This window comes from Scyliorhinus canicula, chromosome 12, assembly GCF_902713615.1.
Source record: "Scyliorhinus canicula chromosome 12, sScyCan1.1, whole genome shotgun sequence".
NCBI classification, from domain to species: Eukaryota; Metazoa; Chordata; class Chondrichthyes; order Carcharhiniformes; family Scyliorhinidae; genus Scyliorhinus; species Scyliorhinus canicula.
In genome coordinates, this window is record NC_052157.1 from 163,622,096 (window position 1) to 163,644,027 (window position 21,932).

At 50.4% G+C, this 21,932-nt stretch overlaps 1 protein-coding gene across 1 annotated transcript in view; it reads right to left on the minus strand.

Moving 5' to 3' along the window:
• The window catches only part of poldip2 (polymerase (DNA-directed), delta interacting protein 2), a 57,924-nt gene extending 36,635 nt beyond the window's left edge, over positions 1–21,289 (minus strand). Inside the window, exons 1-7 of the mRNA XM_038813134.1 lie at positions 21,266–21,289; positions 20,552–20,683; positions 18,363–18,460; positions 16,870–16,969; positions 15,958–16,033; positions 9,747–9,854; positions 5,718–5,854 (exon numbers count right to left, since the gene is read on the minus strand). Of these exons, the coding sequence (XP_038669062.1) occupies positions 5,718–5,854; positions 9,747–9,854; positions 15,958–16,033; positions 16,870–16,969; positions 18,363–18,460; positions 20,552–20,683; positions 21,266–21,289 (675 nt within the window). The remainder of the gene's footprint in view (positions 1–5,717; positions 5,855–9,746; positions 9,855–15,957; positions 16,034–16,869; positions 16,970–18,362; positions 18,461–20,551; positions 20,684–21,265) is intronic.
• Positions 21,290–21,932: the final 643 nt, after the last annotated feature.

Consider the following 21,932-nt stretch of genomic DNA (forward strand, 5'->3'; position numbering starts at 1 on the left):
GAAGCCAGGCTCTGATGGAATGAAGCCAGGCGATGATGGAATGAAGCCAGGCGCTGATGGAATGAAGCCAGGCGATGATGGAATGAAGCCAGGCGATGATGGAATGAAGCCAGGCGATGATGGAATGAAGCCAGGCGCTGATGGAATGAAGCCAGGCGCTGATGGAATGAAGCCGGGCGCTGATGGAATGAAGCTGGGCTCTGATGGAATGAAGCCAGGCGATGATGGAATGAAGCCAGGCGATGATGGAATGAAGCCGGGCGCTGATGGAATGAAGCTGGGCTCTGATGGAATGAAGCCAGGTGATGATGGAATGAAGCCAGGCGCTGATGGAATGAAGCCAGGCTCTGATGGAATGAAGCCAGGCGCTGATGGAATGAAGCCGGGCGCTGATGGAATGAAGCTGGGCTCTGATGGAATGAAGCCAGGCGCTGATGGAATGAAGCCAGGCGCTGATGGAATGAAGCCAGGCGCTGATGGAATGAAGCCAGGCTCTGATGGAATGAAGCCAGGCTCTGATGGAATGAAGCCAGGCTCTGATGGAATGAAGCCAGGCGATGATGGAATGAAGCCAGGCGATGATGGAATGAAGCCAGGCGATGATGGAATGAAGCCAGGCGATGATGGAATGAAACCAGGCGCTGATGGAATGAAGCCAGGCGCTGATGGAATGAAGCCAGGCTCTGATGGAATGAAGCCAGGCGATGATGGAATGAAGCCAGGCGATGATGGAATGAAGCCAGGCTCTGATGGAATGAAGCCAGGCGCTGATGGAATGAAGCCAGGCGCTGATGGAATGAAGCCAGGCGCTGATGGAATGAAGCCAGGCGATGATGGAATGAAGCCAGGCGATGATGGAATGAAGCCAGGCGATGATGGAATGAAGCCAGGCGATGATGGAATGAAGCCAGGCGATGATGGAATGAAGCCAGGCGATGATGGAATGAAGCCAGGCGATGATGGAATGAAGCCAGGCGATGATGGAATGAAGCCAGGCGCTGATGGAATGAAGCCAGGCGATGATGGAATGAAGCCAGGCGATGATGGAATGAAGCCAGGCGATGATGGAATGAAGCCAGGCGATGATGGAATGAAGCCAGGCTCTGATGGAATGAAGCCAGGCGATGATGGAATGAAGCCAGGCGATGATGTAATGAAGCCAGGCGATGATGGAATGAAGCCAGGCGATGATGGAATGAAGCCAGGCGATGATGGAATGAAGCCAGGCGATGATGGAATGAAGCCAGGCGATGATGGAATGAAGCCAGGCGCTGATGGAATGAAGCCAGGCGCTGATGGAATGAAGCCAGGCGCTGATGGAATGAAGCCAGGCGATGATGGAATGAAGCCAGGCGATGATGGAATGAAGCCAGGCGCTGATGGAATGAAGCCAGGCTCTGATGGAATGAAGCCAGGCGCTGATGGAATGAAGCCAGGCGATGATGGAATGAAGCTAGGCGATGATGGAATGAAGCCAGGCGCTGATGGAATGAAGCTAGGCGCTGATGGAATGAAGCCAGGCGATGATGGAATAAAGCCAGGCGATGATGGAATGAAGCCAGGCGATGATGGAAATAAGCCAGGTGATGATGGAATGAAGCCAGGCGATGATGGAATGAAGCCAGGCGATGATGGAATGAAGCCAGGTGATGATGGAATGAAGCCAGGCGATGATGGAATGAAGCCAGGCTCTGATGGAATGAAGCCAGGCTCTGATGGAATGAAGCCAGGCTCTGATGGAATGAAGCCAGGCGATGATGGAATGAAGCCAGGCGATGATGGAATGAAGCCAGGCTCTGATGGAATGAAGCCAGGCGCTGATGGAATGAAGCCAGGCGATGATGGAATGAAGCCAGGCGCTGATGGAATGAAGCCAGGCGCTGATGGAATTAAGCCAGGCGATGATGGAATGAAGCCAGGCTCTGATGGAATGAAGCCAGGCGCTGATGGAATGAAGCCAGGCGATGATGGAATGAAGCCAGGCGCTGATGGAATGAAGCCAGGCTCTGATGGAATGAAGCCAGGCGATGATGGAATGAAGCCAGGCGATGATGGAATGAAGCCAGGCGCTGATGGAATGAAGCCAGGCGATGATGGAATGAAGCCAGGCGCTGATGGAATGAAGCCAGGCGATGATGGAATGAAGCCAGGCGCTGATGGAATGAAGCTAGGCTCTGATGGAATGAAGCCAGGCGCTGATGGAATGAAGCCAGGCTCTGATGGAATGAAGCCAGGCGATGATGGAATGAAGCCAGGCGATGATGGAATGAAGCCAGGCGATGATGGAATGAAGCTAGGCGATGATGGAATGAAGCCAGGCGATGATGGAATGAAGCCTGGCTCTGATGGAATGAAGCCAGGCGATGATGGAATGAAGCCAGGCGCTGATGGAATGAAGCCAGGCTCTGATGGAATGAAGCTAGGCTCTGATGGAATGAAGCCAGGCTCTGATGGAATGAAGCCAGGCGATGATGGAATGAAGCTAGGCGATGATGGAATGAAGCCAGGCTCTGATGGAATGAAGCCAGGCGATGATGGAATGAAGCCAGGCGATGATGGAATGAAGCCAGGCTCTGATGGAATGAAGCCAGGCGCTGATGGAATGAAGCCAGGCGATGATGGAATGAAGCCAGGCTCTGATGGAATGAAGCCAGGCTCTGATGTAATGAAGCCAGGCGATGATGGAATGAAGCCAGGCGATGATGGAATGAAGCCAGGCGCTGATGGAATGAAGCCAGGCGCTGATGGAATGAAGCCAGGCGATGATGGAATGAAGCCAGGCGATGATGGAATGAAGCCAGGCGATGATGGAATGAAGCCAGGCGCTGATGGAATGAAGCTAGGCGATGATGTAATGAAGCCAGGCGATGATGGAATGAAGCCAGGCGATGATGTAATGAAGCCAGGCGATGTGTGTGAAGGGGGTTTAAGGTGGGACATGATTAACCTACCAAATTGTTAAAACGTGGGAGGCAACTTACTCCATTGAAGGGCAGGATTGGCAAGATCATAAATATAGTAGTTAATCAGTTTATCTGTCTATTGACAAAGGGAGGTACAATTACACATTGGCTCGGAGGCAGATTCATATGGCTCTATCCGCAATTCAGTTCTAAATGCTTAATATAATTGAGCATCGTGTGTGTTTAGAAAGATCTGCAAGTAGGATTCAGACTGGTTTGTGGCTCTGCACGTGATTGTTTTTCACCTGTCCACAACACTGACCATGAAAACTGTCAGTCCTTCTCTCTCTATTTTAATTAAATGTCTGCCCACTTGTGCTGATTCACATGTGTCACGTATGTATTTAATCTCACAACTCATCCAATTAACGTCAATCTCAGCTGCTTCAACACTCGGAATATGGAAGGCACCATGTTACTGAGAAAGGGAAGACAGGATGACTGAAATAAGATACGCTTTTTACTTTCTCTCCCTTCATTTTAACGTTGATAGAAATTACCTATTCTAGTCAGATATAAGCGGTTTAAATGAGAACTCATTAAGAATAATTAACTACAATCATATTAACCATGAGAGTAAGGGAAGCCGAATAGCTGGGAACATTTTGCAAGTTGCTTCAGACTGGTTTAAGATTTTAAGAACAGTGACGTCAACTAGCTAAAAGGCCCCATTGCTATACAGGAAACAGCTGGTAGTTCTGTCTCTATAGTAACAGCCAGTCTAGGGCTGATCATTTCTTGGCGAAAACGGTGTTTCTCCAATAATGTCTAGATGCAGGTGTGGATAAGTTGCAAAATTGGCAGGCGATGGAATAAGAAATTGGCACCAATATATTTAAATACATATATCTCTTAAATTGATGGACAGACACTTTGGCCGAATTGAGTGAATTATAGATTAGTTAAGGCCAATCAGAGGTGTAAAGAAAGCAAGACCTTAAGATAATCATGTCCTTAAGAATCACTTGCTGGGGTGGAAAAATTCATTCCGGAATCAAGGTATCTCTTTCTGAAACCTATTTCCTGGCTGCTTGCTTTTGCTAAATCACCATCTTTCTTTTATTTAAATCACTTTGTCATTTTATACTGTGTATTATGATTTGAAGAAATTACCACGATCTGTAATTGCATTTTAAACTCAGCTACTGTATTCGCTAAAGATAATCAATCTGACTAGCTTGCTAAAGGGCTAGTCGGAACTCTCTCAATGTTGTATTGAAAATAAAGTTACCAGTGGGCACTACAGCTGACTAATAAAGTTCCAGTGGGCACTACAGCTGACTAATAAAGTTCCAGTGGACTTTGCCAAAAAGTGCAGACTTGACCTCTGTTATTTGGGAACTGAGAAGGGATAACGGATGTCCAGGGTTCCGAATAGACACAGAGATCCATCAGCGTAGAGCTGCATTTCTGTGAGCAATAATAAAAATGAAGTGGAGGAACAAAGAGATTTCCAAGTATAACAATCACCACAGGTGAGCAAATCCACTAAAAAAGCCAAGCAAATGCTAGGTTTCATTTCCACAGCGATAGAATTGACAATTAAGGAAGTTATGCTAAACCTGTATTGAACTTTATTAGAACACAAGTCTTTGGAACTCCTTGCCACAGGGAGCTGCAGGGGCAGAGTCCTTGTGTATATTTAAGGCTGAGATAGATTCTTCAGAAGTAAGGGAATCCAGGGTTACAGGGAAAGGGCAGGAGAGTGGACATGAGGAATGTCTGATAAGCCATGATCCTGTTGAATGGTGGAGCAGGCTCGAGGGGCAGAACAGCCTCCTCCTGGTGATATGTCTTATGGTCTTACTGTGTACAGTTCTGGTCACCATGTTATAGAAAGGATATAGAGGCACTGCAGAGGGTGCAGAGAAGATTTAGAAGGATGATACCAGAAAATTGTGGGTATACAGATCAGGAAAGAAGTGACGAGCTGGGGGTCTCATTATAAAAGGCTGAGGGGTGATCTAATGGAGGTTTTTAAATTTTGAAAGGTTTTGCTGGAGTGGATACTGTGAGAATGCTTCCTTTTGTGGGGAAGAGCAGAACTAGAGTCCGTCAATATAAGATAGTCACCAAGAAATCCAATCGGGAATTCAGAAGAAATATCTGTATCCAGAGTGGGAAGAATGTGGAACTCGCTCCCACAGGGAGTGGCTGAAGTAAACAGTATAGACGCATTTGAGGGGAACATGGACAAATCATGAAGCAGAAAGAAATCGAGGGATAGGATGGCAATTTTGATCAGAAATGTTGTAAGGAGGATTGAGTGGAGTTTGGGCTGGCATGGGCTGGTTGCGCCATAAGGTCCGTTTCTGTCCCACATACTTATGTAATGTGAATCAGCACAGAGATGTCAACGTGAGCTGGCTATGAATCGAGTAGCCTCCTTCTGTGCTGTATCGGTGTCTGATCCCAAGACAGTTCCAGTGGTCACCACCATACAAGAGGGTCAGTGAGAGTGAGGAACAAGCACATGCCGCTGATGTGAGCACCTCAATCATTGGATAGGTCGGACTATGCCCATCGCACATACTGAGCTACACAGATATTGAAATCATGCAGGACAATTACACTAAAACCCGGGAATGTAACTGCATCTTGAAACAAGTTCACACAAAACCCATTCATAGACTTTGTGCTAAACTGACAAACGCAAAGTGGGGAAACATTCAATTTACAAGAGGTTTCATCAAATGTTGCTAACACCGACATTAGTAAACTGTGGTACGCCCTGCAAGTAGAGCAGCTCCTTACCCGCATGCCCATGTAGAAGGGGATAACTGTGACCCGGATGTTCTCTGTCGTTTCTCGATGTACATCAGACAGCTCTAACCAGGGATGGTTCTTCTCCTGCCAGGCACGCAACGTGTCTCTGGCTACAAATGGCAAAGCTGGGGAGGGGGGGTTAAATGGTGCAACATTTTAAATCCAGATCCACATCACCAGGACAAATGAATCAGACGCTGAAAACAAACTGAACAATAGTCAGCTTTCTCACCATTTTTGAATTAATCAGAGGGATTAGGGACCAAGGGGAAATCTGTGCTTCAGCCAGAGGACATTGGGAGGGTGTTGAACAAATATTTCACATCTGTCTTCACCCAAGAGAATGAGCATGTAGGTTTGGAACTCAGGGAGTGAGACTGTGAGGTTCTTGAGCAAATTCTCATAGGGAGTGAGACGGTATTGGAGATGTTGGCAGGCTTAAAATGGACAAATCTCCAGGTCTGGATGAATTGTGTGCCAGGCTGCTGTGGGAGATGAGGTCCGAGGACTGACCCCTGCGGCACCCACTACTTACAGTCCACCAATCAGAGAAGGACCCATTTATCCCAACCCTCTGCTTTCCGTCAGCTAATCCTCAATCCAATCTAGTACTCTACCCCAATCCGCTGCGATCTCACCTTCTGGGTCAGTCTTTTCTGTGGCACCTTATCACACACCTTCTGGAAGTCTAGATATACCACATCCACAGGTTCCCCTTTATCCACCTTGCTGGTTAGAGCCTCAAGGAACTCAAGCAAGTTTGTCAAGCATGACTTATCCTTCATAAAACCACGCTGACAATGGTGGATCGAGCTTTATCTTTCCAAATGTTCAGTCATCTCCTCCTTAATGATTGATTCCAGCAATTTTCCCACCACAGAGGCCAAACTAACCGGTCTGTTGTTTCCTACATTTTGCCTCTCTCCCTTTTTAAAAAGGGGTGTCACATTAGCGTGTTTCCAATGCACCGGGACCTTTCCAGCATCCAGGGAATATTGAAATATCATCACCAATGCACCCACTATCTCTGCTGCTACCTCTCTTAATACCCGAGGGTGCGGGCCATCAGGTCCCAGAGACTTATCTGCCTTTAATCCCATCAGTTTATTTAATACCGTCTCCCTAGTGATGGTTATTGCACCAAGTTCCTCGGCATTAACTGCAGTTTTTGGAAAATTATCATCCTCTATGTTCTTCCGTGAAGATTGCAGCAAAATATTGGTTCAGTGCCTCTTCCATCTGTGTGTTCCCCATTATTATCTCACCAGTATCCTCCGCTAAAGGCCAAAGTTTACTTTAGTTATTCCGTTATTCTTTATATACTTATAGAAGCTTTTGGTATCATAGAACATAGAACGATACAGCGCAGTACAGGCCCTTCGGCCCTCGATGTTGCACCGACATAAAAAAAAACTAAAGGCCATCTAACCTACACTATGCCCTTATCATCCATATGCTTATCCAATAAACTTTTAAATGCCCTCAATGTTGGCGAGTTCACTACTGTTGCAGGTAGGGCATTCCACGGCCTCACCACTCTGCGTAAAAAACCCACCTCTGACCTCTGTCCTATATCTATTACCCCTCAATTTAAGGCTATGTCCCCTCGTGCTAGCCACCCCCATCCGCGGGAGAAGGCCCTCATCCGCGGGAGAAGGCTCAAACATAATCAGCGTTTATGTTTTCCACTAGTTTCCTTTTGTAGTTCATCTTAGCACTTTTGATTTTAGTTTCAGTAGCCCTTTGCTGAAGTTCTCCCAATCCTTTCCCTTACCACGAGCTTTTGCAGTATGGTTTGACAGAGTTTTTGCCTTTATATCCTTTTGACTTCCTTATGCCTAACAAATTTGATTGAATTTTTTGAGGCGGTGATCAGGAGTGTAGGTGGGGATAGTGCAGTTGATGTAGTTTATATGGATTTCAGCAAAGCTTTTGACAAGGTCCCACTGCCCTCCGACATTGTGACACTGCCCCAGTACTGCCCCCATGACAGTGTGGCACTGCCCCAGTACTGCCCCCATGACAGTGCGGCACTGCCCCAGTGCTGCTCCTTTGACAGTGCAGCACTGCCTCGGTACTGCCTCCACAACAGTGTGACACTGCCCCAGTACTGCCCCAACCACAGTGCGACACTGCTCCAATCCTGCCCCTTTGACAGTGCGGCAGTGCCCCAATCCTGCACCTTGACAGTGCGGCACTGCCCCAGTGCTGCTCCTTTGACAGTGTGGCACTGCCCCAGTGCTGCTCCTTTGACAGTGTGGCACTGCCCCAGTGCTGCTCCTTTGACAGTGTGGCACTGCCCCAGTGCTGCTCCTTTGACAGTGCGGCAGTGCCCCAGTGCTGCTCCTTTGACAGTGTAGCACTGCCCCAGTGCTGCTCCTTTGACAGTGTGACACTGCCCCAGTGCTGCTCCTTTGACAGTGCGGCACTGCCCCAGTGCTGCTCCTTTGACAGTGTGACACTGCCCCAGTGCTGCTCCTTTGACAGTGCGGCACTGCCCCAGTGCTGCTCCTTTGACAGTGCGGCAGTGCCCCAGTGCTGCTCCTTTGACAGTGCGGCACTGCCCCAGTCCTGCCCCCACGACAGTGCGGCACTGCCCCAGTCCTGCTCCTTTGACAGTGTAGCACTGCCCCAGTCCTGCCCCTTGACAGTGTAGCACTGCCCCAGTCCTGCCCCTTGACAGTGCGGCAGTGCCCCAGTCCTGCCCCTTGACAGTGCGGCACTGCCCCAGTGCTGCTCCTTGACAGTGCGGCACTGCCCCAGTGCTGCACCCGAGACAGTGCGGCAGTGCCCCAGTGCTGCTCCTTTGACAGTGTGGCACTGCCCCAGTGCTGCTCCTTTGACAGTGCGGCAGTGCCCCAGTGCTGCTCCTTTGACAGTGTGGCACTGCCCCAGTGCTGCTCCTTTGACAGTGCGGCACTGCCCCAGTGCTGCCCCTTTGACAGTGCGGCAGTGCCCAGTGCTGCTCCTTTGACAGTGTGGCACTGCCCCAGTGCTGCTCCTTTGACAGTGTGGCACTGCCCCAGTCCTGCACCTTGACAGTGCGGCACTGCCCCAGTGCTGCTCCTTTGACAGTGTGGCACTGCCCCAGTGCTGCTCCTTTGACAGTGCGGCACTGCCCCAGTCCTGCACCTTGACAGTGCGGCACTGCCCCAGTGCTGCTCCTTTGACAGTGTGGCACTGCCCCAGTCCTGCACCTTGACAGTGCGGCACTGCCCCAGTGCTGCTCCTTTGACAGTGTAGCACTGCCCCAGTGCTGCTCCTTTGACAGTGTGGCACTGCCCCAGTCCTGCACCTTGACAGTGCGGCACTGCCCCAGTCCTGCCCCTTGACAGTGCGGCAGTGCCCCAGTCCTGCCCCTTTGACAGTGCGGCACTGCCCCAGTGCTGCTCCTTTGACAGAGCGGCAGTGCCCAGTGCTGCTCCTTTGACAGTGCGGCACTGCCCCAGTGCTGCTCCTTTGACAGAGCGGCAGTGCCCCAGTGCTGCTCCTTTGACAGAGCGGCACTGCCCCAGTTCTGATCCTTTCACAGTGCGGCAGTGCCCCAGTGCTGCTCCTTGACAGTGTAGCACTGCCCCAGTCCTGCACCTTGACAGTGCGGCACTGCCCCAGTGCTGCTCCTTGACAGTGTAGCACTGCCCCAGTCCTGCCCCTTTGACAGTGCAGCGGGGCTCCAGTTCTGCGCTGGATTGTCTGATAACAATATTTGCTCTAGTTCCAGAGTGGGGCTTGAACCCACAACCTATTAACTCTGAGTGGGCAGGAGAGACAGCACCCCAAACTGAACCTGGCTTAAAGACCTCAGCAAATAGTTGAAGGAAATCACTTCTGCCCTTCCCATTTTGGATCTGTTTATTTATACACCGTTATCTTTCCTCATCTTCAATCTAGTGCCCCCAAATTACACAGCGATGTGAAATGCTGCAAATGGAACAATGATGCAATGAAACTCACAGCATCAAAAGCCAGAAGATGCAAAGCTGACCAATGCTGTGTGAAACTGGATTTCAGACATACCTTTTGCAGGGTCATAGGAGAGAAATCGTTCAAATAACTCATGCTGAATGGGGTTTCTATCTGAGGAGCTGTAAGGCAGGATGTCTTCATGGCTCACATAGTCTAACCCTAAAACAAGACAAATGTTCACAGTTTACAAACAGACCCAGAGTCGCACCTGCTTTGGCTAAAATGATAAATCAAGTGAGCAATGGATTTACTGAGTGCAAATTCCTCCAACTATACAAAAACATATTTGCAAATCAGAATCCCAACACCCCTGATCCCAGAACCCCTGCAGTTTCCAATCCTCCCTATGAACAACTTTATTTATATTTATATAACACCGTCAATGCAGCAAAATTCAGGCACTGCAGGACCAGGAACCAATGTAGGTGAGCAAAGCACTGGGTGAAAAATGAAATGAAAATCGCTTATTGTCATGAGTAGGCTTCAATGAAGTTACTGTGAAAAGCCCCTAGTCGCCACATTCTGGCGCCTGTTTGGGGAGGCTGGTACGGGAATTGAACCGTGCTGCTGGCCTGCCTTGGTCTGCTTCAAAGCCAGTGATTTAGCCCAGTGTGCTGGTGTGAGCTAGCACACAAGCAGCAGGGATTTGAATGAATGCAAGTTGATGTACGAACTGATTCTATACTGGCTTACACTTCCAAGGGTGCTGGTGGTCTTCAATGTCTCTTCTGTGACTATTCCTTGAATAGGACCCAACGTGGTGTGGGTCTGCAGTGTATTCAACCTGGGAGGTAAATCACAGTTTAGCCTGATGCTGTTCAGATTCACTGTCCAGCAGTGGCCTGGAGGGAAAACAGGAATGAGACGCCTGGCCCATTTCCCCCTCACTAATCTGGGGGGGGGGGGAAACCAAAGCAACCCAGTTGTTTTCAGCTAACGTCAATGACAACAATATAGAACAGTTAACACAAGGGAAGTAAAGTTAAGACATGGCAAGGCAGCTCAGTCGAGTGGAATGCATGTCCTGTAATATGTGCTAAATCATGGTGCCCGAGACGACCACATGTGCAGGAAGTGCTGCCAGCTACAGAAACATGAGCTGCAGGTTTCACAGCTCAAGTGGCAGCTGTGGTGCATCCGTGAGGTTCAGAGTTACGTGGATAGCACGTTCAGAGAGAATGTCACACTGCAGGTTATGGGCCTGGAGGCAGAGAGGGAACGGGTGACCACCAAACAGGTACCTGAGGCAGGTAGCGCAAGAGTCCCCTGGGATCCGGCTCAGAATTTGGTTTTCTGTTTTCATAGAATTTACAGTGCAGAAGGAGGCCATTCAGCCCATCGAGTCTGCACTGGCTCTTGGAAAGAGCGCCCTACCCAAGGTCAACAACCCCACCCTATCCCCATAACCCAGTAACCCCACCCAACACTAAGGGCAATTTTGGACACTAAGGGCAATTTATCACGGCCAATCCACCTAACAGCACATCTTTGGACTGTGGGAGGAAACCGGAGCACCCGGAGGAAACCCACGCAGACACGGGGAGGATGTGCAGACTCCGCACAGACAGTGACCCAAGCCGGAATCGAACCTGAGACCCTGGAGCTGTGAAGCGATTGTGCTATCCACAATGCTACCGTGCTGCCCTTTGGGAGTTTTGGAAGCTGTTGAGGGTTCAGGTTCCTCAGCAGAGTGCAATCAGAGCAGCCAAGCTGGCATGGTACCATCTGTGCCGTTGTGAGGCACCACAAGCAGCTTGGCTGCACGGGATTGGGGGGGGGGGGGGGGGGGGGGGGGGAGAGAGAGAGAGAGAGAGAGAGAGAGAGGGGAAGAGTAATAGTGATTGGGGATTCATTAGTTAGGGGGAATGGGCAGGTGTTTCTGTTGCCGTAGATATGGCTCCAGGAGATGGTATGTTGTCTCCATGGTGCTAGTATTAAGATTGTCAAAAAGCGGCTGCAGGACATTCTTCTGGGGATGGTGAACAGCCAGAGATCGAGGTCCACAATGGTGCCAATGATTTTGGTAAGGTAGGGGGTGGGGTCCTACAATCAGAATTTAGGGAGCTAGGTAGTAATTAGCAAGAAGGACCTCAAAAGCAGCCATCGCTGGATTACTCCCAGTACCACATGCAGAAATAGGAGGATAAAGGAGCAGCATGGTGGCACAGTGGTTAGCACTGTTGCCCCACAGCGCTGAGGCCCCAGGTTCGATCCCGGCCCCGGGTCACTGTCCGTGTAGAGTGTGCAGGTTCTCTCAGTGTTTGTGTGGTCTCACCCTCACAACCCAAAGATGTGCAGGGTAGGTGGATTGACCACGTTAAATTGCCCTTTAATTGGGAAAAAAAAGAACTGGATACTCTAAATTTAAAAGAAGAAAAAATATGGATATGGCAGATGAATGTGTGGTTGGAAAGATATTGAAGGAAGGAGGGCTTTAGATTCCTGGGACACTAGGACTGGCTCTGGAGGACATGTTGCCAGGTGGGTTTTTACGACATTCGACAATGTTTTAGTGGTTATTTTTCGACTTTCAATTATAGATTTTTGTTTTTATTAAATTCAAATTTCACCATCTGCTGTGTTGGGATTTGAATCTGGGTCTCCAGAGCATTGCCCTGGACCTCTGGATTACTAATCTAGTGACAATACCACTATTTCACCGCCTCCCCTGAGGTGATTCATTTTAGAACATGGAGAGATAACAAAGTAATGGACAAAATTCTTAGGGGGATGCAGGAGCAGAAGGACCTGGATGTACAGGTGCATCGATCATTGAAGGTGGCAGGACACATGGAGCGAGCAGTTAATAAAGCAGATAATATTCTGGGCTTTATTAATAGATTGGAGATGTTGGGACGATTCTCCTTGGAAAGAAGACGGCTAAGAGGGGTTTTGATAGATATTCAAAGTCACGAGGGGGCTGGACAGAGTAAATAGGGAGAAACTGTTGCCATTTGGGAATGAGAGGGCACAGATTTAAAGTGATTTGCAAAAGAAGCAAATGTGATGTGAGAAAAATTGTTTTCACACAGTGAGTGGTTAGGGTCTGGAATGTACTGTCTGTGAGTGTGGTGGAGACAGATTCACACAGCGAGTGGTTAGGGTCTGGAATGTACTGTCTGTGAGTGTGGTGGAGGCAGGTTCACACAGCGAGTGGTTAGGGTCTGGAATGTACTGTCTGTGAGTGTGGTGGAGGCAGGTTCACACAGCGAGTGGTTAGGGTCTGGAATGTACTGTCTGTGAGTGTGGTGGAGGCAGGTTCACACAGCGAGTGGTTAGGGTCTGGAATGTACTGTCTGTGAGTGTGGTGGAGGCAGATTCACACAGCGAGTGGTTAGGGTCTGGAATGTACTGTCTGTGAGTGTGGTGGAGGCAGATTCACACAGTGAGTGGTTAGGGCCTGGAATACACTGTCTGTGAGTGTGGTGGAGGCAGATTCACACAGCGAATGGTTAGGGTCTGGAATACACTGTCTGTGAGTGTGGTGGTAGCCATGATGTGGAGATGCCGGCGTTGGACTGGGGTGGGCACAGTAAGAAATCTTACAACACCAGGTTAAAGTCCAACAGGTTTGTTTCAAACACGAGCTTTCGGAGCGCAGCTCCTCCCTCAGTTGAATGGAGAGGCAGGTTCCAGAAACATTTATATAGACAAGGTCAAAGATGCCAGACGATACTTTGAATGCGAGCATTTGCAAGTAATAAATCCAGAGATAGGGGTAACCCCAGGTTAAAGAGGTGTGAATTGTCTCAAGCCAGGACAGTTGATAGGATTTCGCAAGCCCAGGCCAGATGGTGGGGGATGAATGGAATGCGACATGAATCCAAGGTTAAGGTTGAGGCTGTACTCTTGTGTGCGGAACTTGGCTATAAGTTTTTGCTCGGCGATTCTGCGTTATCGTGTGTCCTGAAGGTCGCCTTGGAGAACCCTTACCCGAAGGTCAGAGGCTGAATGCCCTTGACTGCTGAAGTGTTCCCCGACTGGAAGGGAACATTCCTGCCTGGCGATTTTAGCGCCATGTCCATTCATCCGTTGTCACAGCCTCTGCATGGCCTCGCCAATGTACCAAGCTTCGCTTTGCAATTCATCCGATTCATTCTGCAACTCATCCGCTTCATTCTGGATCACAATGTCTTCACCTTTGACAACAAGTTCTTCATCCAGACACACGGAACAACCATAGGGACCAAATTCGCACCCCAATATGCCAACATCTTCATGCACAGGTTTGAACAAGACCTCCTCACCGCACAGGACTTCAACCGACGTTATACACCAGATACATCAATGACATTTTTTTCCTTTGGACCCATGGCGAAGAATCACTGAAATGACTACACAACAACATCAATAAGTTCCATCCCACCATCAGACTCACCATGGACTACTCTCCGGAATCGTTTGCATTCTTGGACACACTCATCTCCATCAAGGACGGTCACCTCAGCACTTCGCTTTACTGCAAGCCCATGGATAACCTCACGATGCTCCACTACTCCAGCTTCCACCCTAAACACATTAAAGAAACCATCCCTTGTGGACATGCCCTCCGTATACACAGGATCTTCTCAGACGAGGAGGAGCGTAACAGACACCTACAGATGTTGAAAGATGCCCTCGTACGAATGGGATATGGCGTTCGACTCCCGACAGTTCCAACGTGCCACAGCAAAAAATCGCACCGACCTCCTCAGAAGACAAACACAGGCCACAACAGACAGAGTACCCTTCGTCGTCCAGTACTTCCCCGGAGCGGAGAAACTATGACATCTTCTTCGCAGCCTCCAACACGTCATCGATGAAGGTGAACATCTTGCCAAAGTCATCCCCACACCCCCACTACTTGCCTTCAAACAACCGTGCAACCTCAAACAAACCATTGTTTGCAGCAAACTACCCAGTCTTCAGAACAGAGACCACAACACCACACAACCCTGCCATGGCAATCTCTGCAAGACGTGCCAGATCATCGACATGGGTACCACCATTACACGTGAGACCACCACCCACCAGGTATGCGGTACATACTTTTGCGACTCGGCCAACGTTGTCTAACACATACACTGCAGGAAAAGATGCCCCGAAGCAGGGTAGCATGGTGGTTAGCATAAATGCTTCACAGCTCCAGGGTCCCAGGTTCGATTCCCGGCTGGGTCACTGCCTGTGTGGAGTCTGCACGTCCTCCCCCTGTGTGCGTGGGTTTCCCCCGGGTGCTCCGGTTTCCTCCCACAGTCCAAAGATGTGCGGGTTAGGTGGATTGGCCATGCTAAATTGCCCATAGTGTCCTAATAAAAGTAAGGTTAAGGGGGGGGGGTTGTTGGGTTACGGGTATAGGGTGGATACGTGGGTTTGAGTAGGGTGATCATGGCTCGGCACAACATTGAGGGCCGAAGGGCCTGTTCTGTACTGTACTGTTCTATGTTCTATGTTCTATGAAGCGTGGTACATTGGCGAGACCATGCAGACACTGTGACCACGGATGAACGGACATCGCGCAACAATCACCAGGCAGGAATGTTCCCTTCCAGTCGGGGAACACTTCAGCAGTCAAGGGCATTCAGCCTCTGATCTTCGGGTAAGCGTTTTCCAAGGCGGCCTTCAGGACGTGCGACACCGCAGAATCGCTAAGCAGAAACTTATAGCCAAGTTCTGCATACATGAGTGCAGCCTCAACCGGGACCTTGGATTCATGTCGCATTACATTCACCCCCCCACCATCTGGCCTGGGCTTGCAAAATCCTACCAACTGTCCTGGCTTGAGACAATTCACACCTCTTTAACCTGGGGTTACCCCTATCTCTGGATCTGTAAAGACTTAATTACTTGCACATGCTCGCATTCAAAGTATCATCTTGCATCTTTGACCTTGTCTATATAAATGTTTCTGTAATCTACCTCTCCATTCTCCTGAGGAAGGAGCAATGCTCCGAAAGCTAGTGATTTGAAACAAACCTGTTGGACTTTAACCTGGTGTTGTAAGACTTCTTACTGAGAGTGTGGTGGAGGAAGGTTCACACAGCGAGTGGTTAGGATCTGGAATACACTGTCTGAGAGTGTGGTGGAGGCAGGTTCACACAGCGAGCGGTTGGGGTGTGGAATGGGCTGTCTGAGAGTGTGGTGGAGACAGATTCAATCGAGGCATCAAGCCATTAAAATGCCACCTTCTGCACTCTTAACAACTTTGTGATTCTGAATATCGGATCTATTATCAAATGTGTGGCCCTCCTGCTTTTCCACCACAAAGAAAAGATTGTCATTTTACCTGGAATTGCATAAAGGGCTCTGCTGTCATCATGATTAGCGAGAAAGGTCACTGCCTCAGTCTGTGACCTCTGAGACTACAACAGAAAAATACACATTCAATCACTAGGATTCAGTTTACTGTTACTATCAAAGATTATTAACTCTGGCCCAACATCAGCTGAATGCAACAAAGGAAAAATAGTAATTGCCCCTCTGTTAATTAGGACTGCCCACTGTATTGTGTTGCAAACTGAATCTAACATGGACTAATTTCCTCCCATACACAATACATCCCCCACCCTAGTTCCCATATTTCCCCAACACCACAAATCTCCCTGCAGCATTAATTCCCACCCAACCCCACCAGATTCCCTTCCTCTCCCTTCAGGCACTGATCTACAGCTCCTCAGATACTGCTTGCTCGCTCCCTAGTGTCAGTCTGTTTAAACCCAGTGAGGACACATCTTTGTATAATCCACCGTGCACGGACCATCCGATCCAAGCCTTACCTACTCTGTACACCAGTACTGAGCAGGGCACACTGAACCGGGATCAACAACAGACTCAAACTGACCCATCCCTGGGATCTCTCTTGTCTCTGTGCCACAGTTCCATTGGCCAGTGCCTTTCTGTGCACTGAGACATCAGGAGTGATGGAATGATTTATATATTAACGTGAAGTATCTTGTTCAGGAAAAACCTCTCACAATTCTTTGTTTTATGCCTCACAAAAGCCATCCACTTGGAGCCCAGACATCATGAGAAGAATTTCCTGCAGTTGAGAATATTCTGGAAATTTCCCATCATTCTGGGGATTCTGTTACCCTTCTCAGAATGTACCTTCCCACACACAAACCCCTGGCAGAACAGTCCTGGATAAGTAATCCCCTCCACTGTCTCCCATTGCTGATGTACAGGTGCTCACACTTACTATATGAGGGCAGTCCCTGGTGTCGATCAGCACCTGGTAGTAGGTGTGAGTTTTGCCTTTCACCTCTTTGGAACCTTGATTCCCTGAGCTTTCTGTTTTACTGAGAGAGAGAGAGACAAGGTTAATTCATCATTTGCAGCATGCGGCTGGAGAATATTAAACTCAAGACACTGCCTGCTTCCACTTCAACAGCAAGTAGTTGTAGGGTTATACCTCCACAGCACAGCTCTGATCAAACGAGGCAGAGGATTATCAGACAGATCCAACAGTGAGTCAGAGACTGGTAAATATGGGAAAAGTATTCCAAAACAATGGTAAACCTGGTGAAAGTAATTAGAAAAGGACCTTGGGGACAGCACGTAGCGCAGTGGTTAGCTCTGCTGCCTCATGGTGCCGAGGTCCCAGGTTCGATCCCGGCTCTGGGTCACTGTCCGTGTGGAGTTTGCACATTCTCCTCGTGTTTGCGTGGGTTTTGCCCCCGCAACCTAAAGATGTGCAGGCTAGGTGGATTGGCCACGCTAAATTGCCCCTTAATTGGAAAAAATTAATTGGGTATTCTAAATTTATATTAAAAAAAAGAAAACGACCTTATACCCCTAAAACAATGATGAATCTCAGTAACAGGATCACAGACACCAGTGCTCAGAATTCCTGCTGGATTCTCTGCATCAGCTGGCATTCCTTCAGCAGAAATCCTGGGTGGGATTCACCGTTCCCAGACCGCGGTTTCGTAAATGGCGATTGGACGGATCCTGTCTGACGCAGGCATCGCCCCCTCCGAAATGGCATCAATGCGTCGCGCGCCATTGAAATGCCGTTAGCGCATCACCTGAACGCCCTCCCCCGATACTCCATGCTGCATATACACAGACTGGGCTGTGTGCTGCCCCATACCCAAGCTCTCAGCCCACCCTGGAGCCCACCCTTCCACAGTTTCTCCTCCCACCTGAAGGTGGTCACTCATTGCTGTGACACAACACCAAGGGCATCATTCAAAGCACATCCTCCACTAACTGCCACAGAACATGGTCGAACCTACAACATTCCTGTTTTCAATGGTCCTGCTACTCTCTACCTTAACCAGCTGAGCCCGGGGGTGTCAATGTTGTCACCATCATGTCCCACAGCAGCCAACCCTAATACAGGTCAGAGCCAGAACCCAGAATGCTCTATCTATTGGTCAAGTTATTGAAAGTGCAATTTCACTGAGCCATCCTGAATTTCAAAACACTGAGTCAAGCCTACAAATCTAACACCCAGGGGTAAGTTCAATGTTTATACATAACAATGATGCCATATAACTCCCAGAGTGTGGATAAAATGACACAATCCGGTGAAATTGTAGGCAGCTGAACAGAGAAATACAATGTAATGAAAACCACAGAGAATCACGTCAGAACCCCAATCAAGCATGCACCAGCTTTAATCTTTACGTTTATGAGCAAGATAAAGGCAGTAAAAGCGAGGGATTGTTGAGGAAATTCATTCCTTACCTGTCAGAGCTGCAAGATGCCACATCGCGGTCATACAGCCTGGCATGCCAGGGGAATAGGACTATCCCTCGGTAACCAAATACGCTATGCAGAAATAGCTACAAGGAGAGGACAAGGAAAGGTCAGGGACTGCTCCAGTAATCCAGGATAACACTACACCACTGCAGCCATCACCCAGAGCTACACCACTGCAGCCATCACCCAGAGCTACACCACTGCAGCCATCACCCAGAGCTACACCACTGCAACCATCACCCAGAGCTACACCATTGCAGCCATCACCCAGAGCTACACCACTGCAGCCATCACCCAGAGCTACACCATTGCAGCCCCAGAGCTACACCACTGCAGCCATCACCCAGAGCTACACCATTGCAGCCATCACCCAGAGCTACACCACTGCAGCCATCACCCAGAGCTACACCACTGCAGCCATCACCCAGAGCTACACCACTGCAGCCATCACCCAGAGCTACACCACTGCAGCCATCACCCAGAGCTACACCACTGCAGCCATCACCCAGAGCTACACCACTGCAGCCATCACCCAGAGCTACACCACTGCAGCCATCACCCAGAGCTACACCACTGCAGCCATCACCCAGAGCTACACCACTGCAGCCATCACCCAGAGCTACACCACTGCAGCCACCACCCAGAGCTACACCATTGCAGCCCCAGAGCTACACCACTGCAGCCATCACCCAGAGCTACACCACTGCAGCCATCACCCAGAGCTACACCACTGCAGCCATCACCCAGAGCTACACCACTGCAGCCATCACCCAGAGCTACACCACTGCAACCATCACCCAGAGCTACACCACTGCAGCCACCACCCAGAGCTACACCATTGCAGCCCCAGAGCTACACCACTGCAGCCATCACCCAGAGCTACACCATTGCAGCCATCACCCAGAGCTACACCACTGCAGCCATCACCCAGAGCTACACCACTGCAGCCATCACCCAGAGCTACACCACTGCAGCCATCACCCAGAGCTACACCACTGCAGCCATCACCCAGAGCTACACCACTGCAGCCACCACCCAGAGCTACACCATTGCAGCCATCACCCAGAGCTACAATCTAGCCTGAGGGTAACAGTATAAGAGATAGAGGAATAGGCCATTCAGCCGCTTGAGCCTCGTCCATCGTTCAACATGGTCATGGGTGATCCTAGACATCAACTCCACTTCCCTGCTTGATCGCCGAATGCTTCAATTTCCCAGAGTATCCAAATATCTATCTACATCAGCCTTGATTATACTGACTGAGAATCCACAGACCCCACCCAGGAGACAGAATTCCAAAGATTTACAACTTCCAGAGGGAGTACATTTCTCATCCGAGTTCGAATGAACATCCGATCCCAAGACTGTGAAATGTTACTCTGACTTCTCCTCCCAGCCACCCCGTCAAGTACTCAGAATCTTCTGTTTCGATGGAAGCCCCTCTCATTCAGCTGAACACCAGGGAAAGGACACAGAGCAGCTCATTCAGTACAAAATCAAACAACACACAAGCAGCAAATGCTCGTCTCCAACATTCAATGCCACAAAACCTGACAGGCAGATTTCAAGACCCCAAGACTGAGTGCGGGAAGGCGATTTCAGCCGAGAACACACGGTGAGTTCTGGGTTGGAGTCACCTCAGTACAGGAGCAGTGAGGACTGACCAAGATTGAAACAGCCAAAGCAGTAGCTCCCTATCCAGGAGCAGCTCCCAGCAACTGTCCCATCGGTGAGATGAGTGCCCTCCGATGGTCTGTTGCATTCACTCTGGGCACCGTGAGATCCGCTCCCGCCACCCCGGGGCACCGCGAGGGTCTGCCCGCCACCCCGGGGCACCGCGAGGGTCTGCCCACCACCCCACCCAGGGGGCACCGCGAGGGTCTGCCCGCCACCCCGGGGCACCGCTTGGGTCTGCCCGCCACCCCGGGGCACCGTGAGGGTCTGCCCGCCACCCCGGGGCACCGCTTGGGTCTGCCCGCCACCCCGGGGCACCGCGAGGGTATGCCCCCCCCTCAGAGGGCACCGTGAGTCTCTGCCCCCCCCCCGGGAACCGCATTGGTCTGCCCCCACCCCTGGGGCACCACGAGGGTCCGCGCCCGCCACCAAAGAATGGTCGATAACCCACCCCACTCGCAGGGTCAGCAGTCACTTTGTAGCCTAACTCAATCTCTTACCTGACCGGTTTCATATTTTCCCTGCTGTTTGAGCGCTTCAAACACTCCGACTGCTTCCAACACTTTACCTTCTGGCCGATTCCTGGAAGACAGAAATTTCAGAATGGAGCCAGACCAGCTGTAATCAGTGGCCTATCTCAATAGGATCACAACACAGGATACTGTAATCTCCATAACACAAGAAACAGGAGCAGGAATAGACCATTCGGCCCATCACGCCTGCTCTGCCATTCAATGCCACCCACCACTGGGACACTGTACAGCAGCATCCACAGGATGAACCGCAGCCACTCATCAAGGTGGCTTCAAACCACACTCCACCTCTCCTGTGAGCTCGAACAGGGAAGGATGGCAGCAGTACCACCCACGTCACACAGCATCCTGACTTGAAAGTGTTTTGGTCGTTTACTGTTGTTGGGTCGAAATCCTGGAACACCCTCCCCACTTGGGATGTTTTCTCTGGGGCAGAGAAGACTGAGGGGCGACCTGATCGAGGAGTAGAAGATTATGAGGGGCATGGACAGGGTAAATAGGGAGCAGTTGTTCCCCTGAGTTGAAGGGTCAGTTATATGGGGACATAACTTCAAAGTGAGGGGCAGGAGGTTCAGAGGGGATTTGAGGAAAATTCTTTATACCCAGAGGGTGGTGACGGTCTGGAATGCACTGCCTGGGAGGGTGGAAGGGGAAGGATGCGTCACATCCTTTAAAAAGTACCTGGATCAGTGCTTGGCACCTCATAATATTCAAGGCTATGGGCAAAATGCTGGCAATTGGGATGAGGTGAGCAGGTCAGGTGTCTTTCATGTGCCGGTGCAGACTCGATGGGCCTCTTCTGCACTGTGGTATTCTGCGAACAGCACTGTGGGTGGACCGAGATCACAGGGACTGCAGCAGGCAGCACACCACCACCTCCTCGAGGGACTCAGACATTGGTAATAAATGCTGGCTGTGCCAGCGACAACCACATCCACAGATGACAACAGTGACAGTGCAGCACGCCCCCACTCTCTCCATTCGGGGTGGGGAAAGAGTGGGGGGGGGGGGGCAAGAGTGGGGGGGGGGGGCAAGAGTGGGGGGGGGGGCAAGAGTGGGGGGGGGCAAGAGTCGGGGGGGGCAAGAGTCGGGGGGGGGCAAGAGTGGGGGGGGGCAAGAGTCGGGGGGGCAAGAGTCGGGGGGGGGCAAGAGTCGGGGGGGGCAAGAGTCGGGGGGGGGCAAGAGTCGGGGGGGGGCAAGAGTCGGGGGGGCAAGAGTCGGGGGGGCAAGAGTCGGGGGGGGGGCGGGGGGGCAAGAGTCGGGGGGGGCAAGAGTCGGGGGGGGCAAGAGTCGGGGGGGGGGGGGGGGGGGCAAGAGTCGGGGGGGGGGGCAAGAGTCGGGGGGGGGG